The sequence below is a fragment of the Odontesthes bonariensis genome, chromosome 6 (assembly GCF_027942865.1).
Source record: "Odontesthes bonariensis isolate fOdoBon6 chromosome 6, fOdoBon6.hap1, whole genome shotgun sequence".
In the NCBI taxonomy this organism is placed as follows: Eukaryota; Metazoa; Chordata; class Actinopteri; order Atheriniformes; family Atherinopsidae; genus Odontesthes; species Odontesthes bonariensis.
In genome coordinates, this window is record NC_134511.1 from 38417755 (window position 1) to 38431453 (window position 13699).

General features: G+C 39.6%; 1 protein-coding gene across 5 annotated transcripts in view; it reads left to right on the top strand.

Moving 5' to 3' along the window:
- Positions 1–13699, top strand: part of mctp1a (multiple C2 domains, transmembrane 1a) — a 135914-nt gene that overhangs the window by 68677 nt on the left and 53538 nt on the right. For 3 of the 5 annotated variants that reach the window (XM_075468735.1, XM_075468737.1, XM_075468739.1), the window contains exons 6-10: positions 621–659; positions 3535–3699; positions 4269–4399; positions 5100–5286; positions 10781–10874. In XM_075468735.1, the coding sequence (XP_075324850.1) occupies positions 621–659; positions 3535–3699; positions 4269–4399; positions 5100–5286; positions 10781–10874 (616 nt within the window). The remainder of the gene's footprint in view (positions 1–620; positions 660–3534; positions 3700–4268; positions 4400–5099; positions 5287–10780; positions 10875–13699) is intronic. The other 2 variants (XM_075468736.1, XM_075468738.1) reach the window with 1 other exon arrangement.

Genomic DNA, 13699 nt, shown 5'->3' on the forward strand with positions numbered 1-13699 from the left:
AATATATATTTTTATTCGCAACTCTTTCAGTCATGCTCACATTTACATCAATTATATAAGATGTGTTTGGCAAAAATAGATGAGGCTAAAGTTTGCAGTTAGACCGTCTACAAAATGACCTGCATTTTCAAGGGCAATTCTCATTTTTTGCAAAATGTTTTTCTTGTGTGGACAGCAATGTGCAATGTGTAACTATTGTTCAGCATAACTTTTCATATTTGAACCCTTCCAAACAACCAAAGACCAATTAAACCAACTGCAGGAGCTAAGATTGTTAGTTGCTGCATTATCTAGGTTTAGGAATGAAGAATTATTAGAAAAAAAAAAAGGTTAGACTTTAAGGAAAGCACAAACTTGATATACTCTGTTCATACCTGTGTCTGTCTGTGCATGTTTAGATGTATATGGCTACCTCATAACACCATATGAAAATTAAAACAGCTAATACACTCTGCTTACTTTCCTTGCATGATGATAACTGCCCCACTCTCCTCATTGCCCACACCAGGTTAGGGCTATTTGCTAAACTTTGTACACTCCATGCCTTTCACCCTCTGGGCCTTCAGCTCTAACAGGGGACAGTGGGGGTGTGCTCTGTAACCGCTTTGTCTCATTTACAGACCATGCTTTTGAGAAGGAACTGGAAACGATCTAGTAAGGTAAACTAAAACAGCATGTGACTCCCCAAACTTCAGACTGTACTGTAATCCTGCTACCGACCACACTGCACCTCACCTATCCTTCCTCACTGGTGTTCTGGTACATGGATGGAGTCTCCCTGGCCCCGTCCCTTTCTCCCTCCTTTATTTACTTCCACAGTGGTATTAGCCTTTTGTTTTGTTTTTGTTCTTTTTTTGTAGTTCTCATTATCACCAGCTTATTTTCCACAAGCTGCAATATACTACCAGCTATTTGCACCACCGGCGGGCTTGTAAACTTTGTTTTCGGAGTACTAGTATGACAAAGCTTAAAGGTTAACTGTATGGATAGGTGTCAGGGCAAGTCAAACGTTATGTAGATGTGCATCAAGGGTGGAAGCAATGCATTACAATTGCTGCCTTTACTCTGAGATATTGCTTGTGTATTAGGTCCTACTCTTTGAATCATGTTCTGAAACACACATTGAGTCCCAGTACACTTACAAAGTGCTTAATGTTGCTCTTCAAATATGTACACAAAAACATTGACAGAAAAAAAAGTTTTACAACTGAGCCATTTACAGTGAAATCAGGCATTAATGTTAGTTATGTGGTTTCAGTATTTATGTTTTTCAAAGTATCTACTGAACCCTTTCAGCTGCCTAATTCATGCAGTGCTTTGACTTGCAGTGTTATTTTATCTGTGCTTCTTCCACCTTTGATCTGCAGTGTATTGCAGCACTTTTGTGAGAAAATAAAGCAATTTATTCACATTTAGGGGTGTGAAAGAGTCCTGTACATTAAAATAGAAGTAAAATCTGAAAGGCTGATTTATTTACTCATGGTTACCTAATTATAGGACATTCTTGGAGCCCCTTTACATTATTTAGAAATCTTCAATTTTCACATTTTTTTTGTTCTCCATCTTGCTATCTTTTGATTTTTTTAGATTAACTCTTCATGGCTGTCACTTTGAACTGGAAGCATGCTGATGAAGGTGCTCCTTATTTGCTCATGCCGAAGCACCAAAATGGTTTTTCCCCCCTTTTTTTTCAACCAACTATGGCAATGTTGGATCAGCTTTGTTTGCCCATGTTTCACTTCTGTTAAGGTACCTTGTCACAGAGAAAGTTCCTTTTTTGAAACTCAGTTTTACTTGTACTTGATCTTCTGAATTGCATCTAGAGGCACAGAATGTTTGTATAACTAACACTAGATAATTATGATATCCACCAACAGATATGCATTCGCAGCATGCCCAGTTGGAGCTGGGCACACATCCTATTTTACTGAGCTTCCTCAAACCAAGCTTTTGAAGCCTCCAAACTGGGCCACCCCACCTGTGACTGGGGAATTAGCTCAAACATAAACTAACAAATTATTGTGCTTTACCAAAATCTTAAAAAAACAAAAAAAGCACAGCTCCTGAGAGCCTTCCTGCCGTCAGTTTCAGGTTACAGCTAATGCGAGTGCTGGTCCAACTGTAGAAGATGCAAACTTTTCATATCGTAGTTTGAGGTAATTATTAGGAGCCAAAAGCATTTTAAATCCAGGTCACTCTGACCTCACCACTTGGCAAAAAATAGTGTTTCAGTACTTCAGATGTTTTTGTTCTTCCAGACGAATGTTGAAACCTGAGCAAAGGAATTGTAGGCATTAAACTGTATGCTGCTTTCTCTTACAAGACTTTAAGCTTCTGATTATCTAGTTTCTGCTGTGCTCTGTTTGGTAGATATGAGTTTCCTAAAATAGGAAATGGCCTATGTTGTTTGGTAACTAGATATATGTAGCAATACAAACAAGGGAAAAGGGATTGTGGTCGAGTAGGACATGACTGCGACCTCTCATCATTAGCATACAGTAGCAAGTGAACTGGAGAAATTAAAGATGTGGGAGTTGCTATATGGGAGGTTGGCTTTATTAGAGGGAGCTATTCGCATTGTTTAATGTCTGGAGAATGGAAATTAAGAGGCTTCGTCTCTTGATCAAAGGCCTGCTCTTGCAAGGCAGGGTTTGTTCAGAGTTTAATGAAATTCACCCGCAAAACAAAAGCTATGCTAATAAACTATGCCTAACGAGGAGGGAGGAAAGAGAACGGCAGAGAAAGTGAGGGACTGAAGGAGGATGCGTATTTGTTTGACAAATAAATGCCCTGTTCTTTGTTTTAGAGAGGGATACTGACATGATTCAAAGAGGTTAAATAGGCCTATAAGTGCTGAAAAAAAATTGTAGGAACCGGATTTAGAGGATGGAGGATGATCAATCTGAATTTGCAGAGCTGTCAAACTTTACAGAACAGACAGATGGAATAAAAAAATGTCTAGCATCTCACAAGTGGCTGTTTGATGCCAAGAAAACGGCCAACGAATCTTCTCCACTTATTTTCAATATGCATTTTTTTTCTATAATACTTCTACCCCCCCCCAAAAAAAGATCAGACTGATGCAGTAAGAGTTAGATTCTCTCAGTAAAGCAAATGTACAAAGAAATTCAGGTTGCAAGTTTTGCATTTTCAATCTTGGAAAATATTTTTAAACCAACAGTGAAGGTGCAGCATTTTCCTTAAATTTTCAGAATTTAAGGCTTCTTACAGAAAAAGTTGTTTTGTAATTTATAGTTATTTCCTTGCATGTCAGGTGAACTCACACCTCAGGAGTGCTTTGTATTAAATTCTTATTGTTTTCTATTCAAACCTTATCTTGTGTGTTTTGCCTGCATCTCTGTCGTCATATACATTTGACGTTGGTTATTTTCCATGTTTTGGGATCAGTTAATTCATACTGTGTATGTTGATTTTATGGATGATTATACACTGGCTTGCATTATGTGTAAATCTACTTGTTTGTGAAATTGATTCTTTAAAATGCATGTGTGTCTGTTTGTGTGCTTGCTGCAGTATCAGAGTATGCGTCTGTCAGATGTGCACAGAAAAGCCCAGCTGTGGCGAGGAATAGTCAGCATTAGTCTGATAGAAGGTCGCAGCCTGCAGCCAATGGATGCTAACGGCCTCAGTGATCCTTATGTCAAATTCAGGATGGGTCACCAAAAGTACAAGAGTAAGGTAAAGACACTACGCTTCAATTTTTCATTCATTTGACGTTTCAACACGTTAAAATGAACAAGACATATATGTATACATGTAAATCCCAGTAAGTGAAAAGAAAAAGGTTGATATTTGTGTTGGGGTTTTCTTTTTATTTTCACATTCCAGTGGAGCTGCTGATTCAGGCTTTATTTCAAACTGTTTTCATTAAAGTAAAATCAATTGAAACCTTCCTCAGTACATGTACAAGCACATATCTTTACAGATGGGAAGATTCCCTTGCCCACTCTTCTTTCTTTTAAAATAGGTCCACAATAAATTACTTTCTTATCACTCCCACACTTCTATTTCTAATTGACTCTCACATCTTCTGTCTTGACTTTACATACAGCAAGAAGGTGTCACCATTCTGTACACGCTTTTATAGAATCCAAACGTTTTCATAATCTTGTTTTACTACATTTAGTTTTCAGTCAAACTGAGTAAATGATTCACTTAAAATGTATGTATATATACTATATTACATACGGTACATGCCACTGAGTCATATAGACAAACCAGTGTATATTCTTTTGTGGTTAATTCAGACAATTCCCAAAACGCTAAACCCCCAGTGGAGAGAACAGTTTGATTTCCACCTGTATGACGAGCAGGGAGGTTATGTGGACATCACAGTCTGGGACAAAGATGCTGGCAAAAAGGATGACTTCATGGGAAGGTACATTAATCGTTAGGTCAGATATTTGGATTGACTGGATTCGAACTGGCTTCAGTTTGGTCTGTATCTTTGAAGGGCCTTGAGATGACCTTGTTGGGATTTGGCGCTATAGAAATAAAACTGAATTGAATTGAATATTTCAGGATTATTTTGCTTACAAAAATCATGTACACATTTGGCTTTAAGGACTTAATCAGACAGTGTAGATATCCTCCTGCACCGATTGTTGTAGTGCAGAGCAATCCTGTGCTAATTTAAACCCACCTTTGCAAAACTTTGCTTTGAACTGTTCAACCCAAATCCAGTGATTTCTATTGCGCTACCCTCATTTTTAAAGTGTAGATGCATTAAGGGCATGCCAGAAAATCAATTCAGTCAAGAGAGGATGCTCTCAAGTGCCTACTAAAAGGTTTTAATTGCTTTATCTTTGCCTTAGTTGTCTTCAGATGCTTACATCTTACACACAATGCTTGCTACTTGCTCTTTCTTTACTATTTTTAGACTGTTGCTATTACTATGCCCCAGCCCAGCATGTGATTTGTAACAAGTTCTTGATGCGATCATTGCACAGAAATGAGCACACTTTTTTTCTAGTCTTGTTGAGTGTTTTTCTTGTGTAGTAAAGTTTGTTTTCAGCATGGTCAACTTCCCCTCAAAATGTCGAGTAGTGTTTACATTGTTCATTTATGCTTTGTTTCAGATGTACTATCGAACTGTCGCTCCTCAGTAAGGAACAAACATACAAGTTAGACCTGCCACTGGAGGAAGGTGAAGGTGTTCTGGTGCTGCTGGTCACACTCACTGCCTCTGCCGCTGTTTCAATTTCGGACCTCTCTGTCAACATGCTGGATGATCCGCATGAGAGGCATCAGATCATGCAAAGATATGTGAGTTAGCTTTAAAGTGAAAGTGGCCACATGTGTTTGAATTTTGATTTCGATTATGTTGTGTGTATTATTATCAGAGTAAAGCAGGTGATGCATTAAAGACGTAGTAAAAGAAATTAGCTTTTCAATAGTGTCGCACCTGTCCACCACACCATTAATACGTTGTCAACTGCTCTGCATCAAAATAGTTTCTTTCACACACAGTTAGAACATCTCATATTAAAGAGTGACCATATTCCTGATATTTCTGGTTCTGTCTTGGATTGATAATTCTTGTATGCGTGTTCACATAGCCAAGTTTTAAAGGCAAGAAAACACATGCTTTCATTTTGTATCATGAGTCAGACTGATATGTCTCACAAAAAAGTCTTTGGCACGTTATTGACAGATTGCTTGCTGCTTCAGTTCATTCAGATTTTGTGAAGACTCCTCAAGAAGAAAGTCTTTCTCGAGTTAATGTGCTGATTTTTGCAGCTGTGGTTTGAAATGAGAAGATGTGGAGGGCAGAGAAGTGGGAGATACTCAAAATGGAAAGCCAGAATTGCTTTGACTACCTCAGAAGAATTCAGTCACACTGCTGGACTGATTGTTTGTAAAAATATTTTGCAAGACATTTTTGATTTTCTTTCTTTCTTTTTTTTTTTTTTTTTTGCTTGATTTTTTTCTTTTAGTATTTGCAGATATTTGGTTGTGTTTTGTATTTGTGACATGGACAATGGTTATTTTAATGCTAACTGTCTTATTAGCCAGTTGTCTTCAAGCTTGCTTTATTTTAAAATTCTATTAGAAAGAAAGAGAAGGGCAGGGAGAGAGCCCCAAGCCCCCATCTGCGCCTGAGGCCCTCCACTCAACACATTGGTTTCCAGTCTTTGTCTTAGTCTAGTTAACCCTTCGCTCCTGGTCATTATCAATCCTTTCAATGAGGACACTCAACTCACAACTATTAATTGATTTAATTCACTAACAGCCCTCAGCTCTGTGCACCAGCAGCATTTTGGATGATATACTTATGAAATGTTATTGTTCACAGGGGGTATTGGAACATATGATCCTGTGAATACCACTCAGTTACAACTGCTTGTGTATATGTGGGAATACTGCATGTGTGCGTTCACATAGTTTTCATCTAGGTTCTGTCTGTGTTTAGGAGATTATCGGACATGATCGGATTTCAATAAATGGGACTTCCCTGCTGGTGCGTGTTTACCCCTTTCAGTGTGTGCAGTGTGTGGCCGAACATGAGTGCCATGACCAACAAAACACGATGGTGCCTTATTGGCTAGCCACAGGAGGTTGACCGCTCTGCTTCGCACTGCAGAAACCACTTCGAATCAGAGGGGGGAGCTCTAGTACTGAGGCACAACCATGCTGTGCCTCTCCTGACAGTCAAAAAATGAGGGCTGGGAGAATGCACATATGAATGTGTGTTTGAGTGTGTGTGTGTGTGTGTGTGTGTGTGTGTGTGTAATAGGGGGCGAGAAGTAAAGGGTGAGGGTTGCACCGTGAAGAGAAGGCGTGTAAAATGAAAAGAAAAAGCTATTTCACCTCTCTTACAACCCACACAGACCCCGTTTTTCTGCTTGGCTGAAGGCGACACGTTTTACTTCCTTCACCTACCTCTTTTCCTGCCTCCTTCTCTTTCCTGCACTTCCCATTTCTGTCCCACTCTCCCAGAAACCTGGGTTCTTTGTCTGCCACCACTGTGGCCTTCCTTTTAGATGAAGGGATACAGAGATAGAGCATGGAAAAAAGGTGGGGGGTTGCAGATGGAGGGACACAGTGAGGTCTTTTTGAAGACTTGAATGGTCCATTCCTATTAACATATTCCTTTTCCCCAGACTGGTAGTCTTTCAGTTATAGAATTTAATAAAGATGTACCTTATCAAAGAGCAATGGTAAGACCAAGTACCACCGCAAATACAAAACAGTGCTGCTCAAAGCCTGCTAATCTTCCCTGTGTGTGTGTGTGTGTGTGTGTGTGTGTGTGTGTGTGCATGTCTACGTCTGTGTTTAGGCACATTTTTACTGACTGGTACTATCAGTTTGAAATCAGCTGTGCAGCACAAACCTGCACAAAGCAAAAGCTCACATAGACACGAGAAAAAACAGTAGCTACCTGTGTCAGTCATGTGATAAAGTAGGGCAAACAATACATGCAGTCACCATCACAGCTTTTAAGAGCATGTAGTTTCACAAATGATAAGGAATTAGAGAAGGCAGCTGAAGTCCTATGTTTTTCCCATTGTTCTGCAGCGTGGCTCACATGGAAAACACACCAGCAAGATTACTTTAAGGCAGAATGTATCGCTGCAATGAATTGGAATTAAATACATCTTTTTCAAACTCACTATGATAAGCTGGATTTCCAAGAGGAGTTTACTGTCTTTATTTGACACAACTAATATTTTGAGATACGTTTCTGTCACTTTGCTAAACACAAACACAACAAATAGACACTCACAACCACACCCCAAGTGGTCACACAAAGGTCACTATGTTGAATTTTGCAGGTGTTATTTTTCCCACTTCAATCTGTGGCCATTGATGAAAACTGATGACAGACACTTGAGTGCTGGGATTTGCTTGCTCTGATCTCATTAATGTCCATCTCATTCTAGTTGTTCTTCATTGTGAAGACTTTCTGTGTGTGCATATAATATTTGTGTGCCTTGCAGGTTTATGTGCGCCTGTGCACACCTATTGAATATGAATGTAACTTACAGCGGAGATGTATGCAACATGGTATAATGCACCCACTTAGAGATAACTGCATTAGACGTTCTGATGCTCACTGTAACCTTTCCTTCATCCCTAATTACTGTTTCCCAGAACTAGAGAAGGACAGAGGAAGAGAGGTAAAAAGAGGAAAGAGATTTATGCATTATGATGGCAAAGGAGCACACACACTAATGGCTCTTAATGGGCCTGAGGTGGCCACAAGATGGGTGGATGAGTGAAAGAGGACGTGGTGACCTCTGCTGAAGTGGTGGCACTTCACCATCCACCCTCATGTGCACACGTACACACCTGCAGTACCTCTCCTCCCCACTCTGGTGCACTGCTCTAAGGTGAAGTGAAAGGACACAACCTGGACAAGAAGTGAGTTACAGTAAGGAGCTGCACTAAAGTGTAGGATGAGCAGAGAGCAGCTTGAGCTCTGCTCATCTTGAGCCTGAGCAGAGTGGGAATCAGAGGGAAAAGTTGTGACAATTCACTGTGTGGTTGAGCATTCACTGTTATTTGATCAAATATCCCCTGAACCCAGGGGCTGCAGGGCAGATGCTGTGTGCCTGCTTGTAAAATGTTATGCAGCTGTGATGAAAGTTGACATGCTGCAAAGATGACAGTGAGTCACAAGCCTATGCCTGCACTGATTCATTTGTGTATTTATGTATTATTGGAGTGTGACAGGGACGGAACGAAGACGTCACTCTGACAAGCTGTCAGTCACATACAGGACAGGGGGTTTGTCATATGAAAGGCAACTATAGCCTTTCATTTTTGCCTTTCCTCATCTTGTAGTTCCTCCTTTTCATTTCCTCCTTAACCTCATCTTTCCACCTGCGTGCAGATGTGGGTGCGGGGAGGAATGAGTGGGGGTGTAGGGGCTGGGGGCTTTGGTCTTGGTCTCCATTCATCTGTCTATCTTTCTACCTGTGTGTCCAGTCCATCCATATCGCTGTCTGTCTTCCTTATGAGGATTTGAATCCTTGTGGAGGATGGGCATGTTTCTCTAGCAATCATGGATTGAGGCTGAACCTTGGATGTCCCCTTAGGGAATGTGTTGGATTGGCGGAAGGGTTTAACAGGAAAAGAAGGGTTGAGGGATGAATTTTTTTTTTTGTATCTGTGTATCTATAGGAAAATGAACACTGCAGTGCTGTCTGAGGTTTTTTTAAAACTGTTAGATGCTATTTTAAAATGTTGATCCATAGACAAAACAGAGTCCAAAGTTGGAAACTTTAAAATAAAAATAGTCTTTATCAAATAATTTAGCACAAACAAAATGTACACTGTTCAACTAACTTCGTACTACAGACTAATTTTACTTACTAAAAAAAGAAAAAAGAAAATACATGCATGCTCATGTCTCACAGCTGGTTTATTAACTTCATAGCCTGTTAATACTGTTAAGAAACCCATCAAACTCATCAGCCAATAGTTTGCCCTCGTGTCTCCCTCTGTTGCCTCCTTAATGCCCTCTTTTTGACTCTTCTTTTTCTTGCTCTTCTTGGCTTCCTCTCAGTAATCACAACAAGCAGCTGTATCTTCAGAGAAATCGTGCCTTAAAATTGAGAGTTGTCCCCTCTTACTGTATGGCTCTCTTTTGCGCACTCTCTTTCCCCCTCTTTTTCTTTCACATACTCTCCCCCTCTCATCTCCTTTAGAGAGCTTTTGGACAATGATATCGCTGGAAACAGGCAGAGTCTGACAGAGTTGGTAATAATGAATTAAGTCTGTAGCCTGGCCCTGACTCTGAAATTTAAATTATAATTACTCCTGTGGGGATGGAAGGGGTTATTGCCAGAGAGAGAGAAATAAATTGAAGTGAAGTGCATTTCCACTCTGCTTTTAAGACATGCCGACATGCTACTCAATTTGGCCTCAGTGTTTTTTTTTTTATGCATGTGTTTATACCTGAGTGTTTTGGTGTGAACAAAAGCACAAGTTCATGATTGTTTGTGCGTCTGTCAATGTGTACCCATGCCATGTGGCCAGGCCGTTGATCTCCACAGGTTTGCCTTTACTCATCAGCTTTACAGAGTACAATCATCCTTCCATCTCCTGGTTTTTAAAACCTTGTGCATACAGTATGTCTCTTCTTATTTCAGATAGTCACAAGACTTCATTTGACCTGTTTACCCCATAATTATAATATCCCTGGCAGTCATGCCTCAGCAAGTTTGTCTATGCACAATAATATTTTTGTCATATCAACCCTTATTTTCTTAGAGTCCCTCCCTATGAGGCTAATACAGAAGGACACATTAATATCAGCAAGAACACATCACATGCAATACAAGCCTATGTTTTGTTTTTTTCTTCTTACATTGAGTCAGCTTTATTGTAAAATGTTATTAATCTATACTGTCTTAAAACTTTCTGTGATGCTGCACTACTCAACATGTTGCAGTGCAGAACACGCCTCTTGTCTTTTAATGATCTACTATTATGTGTATTATTCTCATGTGGTAACAATTGCTCAGCTTAACTTTCCTTACCACGATCTGAAAATTCCTTTTATTACAAAGTACAATGTTATAAAGATTTCAAACAGGCAAGCACAGCTATTTTGTTAAATTAAATTCAGCCATTTGTCCTTTGTCAGCTTCAACGATAAATGCCAGCTCTACATTTTCAAATAAAGACGGGTAAAGGACATATTCTACCCTTTCCTTACTTAATGAAATGTCAGGCTGTTGACCTGCCTTTCCCTTCAATGCTAATTTGCTGTCCTCTTTGACTTGTCACCTGTGTTCCCATGATGTTGCAGAGCCTCTGGAGGTCATTCCACAACTTGAAAGATGTGGGTGTAGTGCAGGTTAAGATCATCAGGGCTGAGGGACTCATGGCAGCAGATGTCACAGGTAAGACAATAGCCTTAAGTCAAAACAACACAAGTATAACCTGTGTACCTCAAAAACTTTGTTTCTTGCCTTCATTCTTGGATTTATGCTCATTTGTTAATATGTTTTTTTTTACTTTTGTTTATTCTAATAAATGAAGCACCGCTTAGACGTTTGATAAGGGTCACTTTACTCACATTTAGTTTTTTGCAACAAGCCACTGAACAATTGGAGAAAGTGTTGTGCATTGCCCTCCATCATCAATCTACCGTAAATCTAGCCAAAGATAAAGTCAGGGTGTAATTTTGGCTTAATATAAGATCCACTCTGATAATCCTCTGAGAGAGTTAAAGTCTACTTTGTACAGGACACTAAATTAGTCTCTGCATTTTTAGCAAAGATGCAGGCTGCTCATTTGAATAATAGAGAAAAAGTGCACATTTGAACCAACAAATCTCTCTCTCCTCCCTCCTTCTGCGCTCTCTCTGCTTGCTCTCTCTGAACCTCCATCCTCCATTAATTCTTACTTTTAATTAGGTCTACAGTGGACAGGCCTAGTTTTTCACTCGGCATTATCTAGTAAAGAGAGAGGGAATTGTGTCTGTGTGTGCATGTTCATGTGTGTGTGAGGGAGACAAAGTCTGGAGTTTTTCTCCATTTGAAACATCCACAGTCCCATTAGCAAATACAGAGTAGAGCAGGCTGATTTGGGTTATTGCGGGGAGTGACAAGAGCAGTCAGAGTGCAAGGCTAATGGCTATCTGGTTCATGTATTCCAGTCAGAGCAGAAATCCGTTCCATGACTCTGGATGTACAGCTCATCATTCACTCTTAGCGTCATATATTTTTCCAAAAAAGTAATGAAGAACAGTGAAGCTATGGAAATACCTATTAGCTGTTTATTTGCCTTAGAGATGGCTTCCACTAGTTTTATATGGTTATAAAAAAGTGTTTATTTTCAGATTAGTTAGCGGTTCTAAAATTGTTTCTAGAGTCTCACTCCAGGATGAACAAAGCCTGAATACAAAATAACGAGCAAGCTATTTAGGTCTCAGCTTCGTTTTATTTTAGTTTGATTTTGCAGAAGAAAGTTTTTACTCAAAAGGTGACATTTAGGTAAATCAGAGAAATGTTTCGCCATTTTATATGCTTAGAAAATAACAGCTCTCTTTTTCACCTGTGGGTTTATTGTTTATAAATGTATTTTTGAAGCCAAAGAGTCCTTATATTCTGAGTCAAACAGTTCAGTGTGAAACCTTACCTGAACATATACACAGAAATAAAAGGGAAATACTTTTGCACCATAGAAAATATTTTATTTCAGCCAGTTGACACTTTCAAATACAATAAGTGGAATTATTGGTAAAGGAGCTGTTTCTGGATGGCGTATGTCAGTATTGAGTCTGATTCTGTGTGTGTTTGTGTGTCTTTGTGCGTGTCACTGGCAGAAACAATCGCTCTGAAAGAGCCCCATAAGAGCCCTCACCACATGAACACCCTATTTTAACAACCCAGACCTAGAGAGGGTCAGGAGCAAGGTGAGAGACAAACAGAAGGACAGACAAACAGACAGACAGACAGGGAGAAACAGAGAGGAGAGGTCAGTGAGACAGAGAGAGTTCACCATCTCTCTCCCATTCAGAATGCCTGTCTCCTCTCCCATCTTTTTTCCTCCTCTCCTCTCCCACTCTTCTTTGGCCATCTCTCTCTCTAATTGGAGTGTTTTTGTGGAGTAGCTCCACTTCAGCCCAAGTAGGATAACTGAAAATAGTCTCTAAAACCAACAATCCCTTTTGTGTGCCAGCTCTTGTCCCTCTGAGTGGATGCTATACTCTTGCAAAATTTCAATAATAGCACACACACACACACGCATATACACACGGGCACTTGCAGCAGCAACTTCATCAGCACCACCGACCGTGTACTCTTTTTCAGTCAACATTCACAGAAAACATGTAAAGTTGACATTTTTGCTTGATTCATTGAGGAATATTATACATTTGACTGTGTAGCCTTTTTTAACAATAAAGAAATGGAAGACGAAGAACACAAAAAATACTTATTTAGATTTTAAACTGTGAATAATGATTAACTGTGATAATGCCGGAACATGAGCGTCCACCCACGCTCCAACCTGAAACTCGTTATGAAATCGAATCTTTCTATAACGCTTCCTCATCTGTACTGTATTCATTTTCCATACTTATGTTAGAACATTATGAAATTCATTTAAGCCCACTCCAGTGCCACAAAGATGGGACCCAGAGGGGGGAGGAGCTTTACTCGGACATTACCTGGATGTTTGTTGAGTGGCGCTCAAACCAAAGCGTGTAATTGGTTAAGACAGCCGCCTCTGGTGCTGGCGGCCAATAGGGTGAAAGTTCATCACCAATAACAACTAGCTCTCTGCAGCAACACATCCAGCCGTGTCATTAAAAACAGAGTATTAGAAAGAAAACAGGGGGGATGGGGGTGACAAGGCGCTGCGGAAATAATTTTCACCTACTAATTTAGGTGATTGCATTTCAGTTTAATCAGACTTGATTTGTGGGGGGCAACATTATAATTGTTTATGATATGAAAGCACCTTGATGATTAAGGAAGATTTAGAATTTTTTTTCATGCGATTTTTCTGCAAAGGGTAGAAATGAAAGCTGCTGCCAAAATATAATTTTTTACTAATTTGCAGTTTTAATACAAATTGTTGTGTCTTCCTTCAGAATGTGTTCAAGGCAGAATTTGCATTTAAATTCAAAACATGATTTGCAGTGAGTTAATAAATAGTGAACAAAGTACAGAGATCCTTGGAGAATGCAGGGTTTTGAGTCTGCTGCTTTTTGTCTATT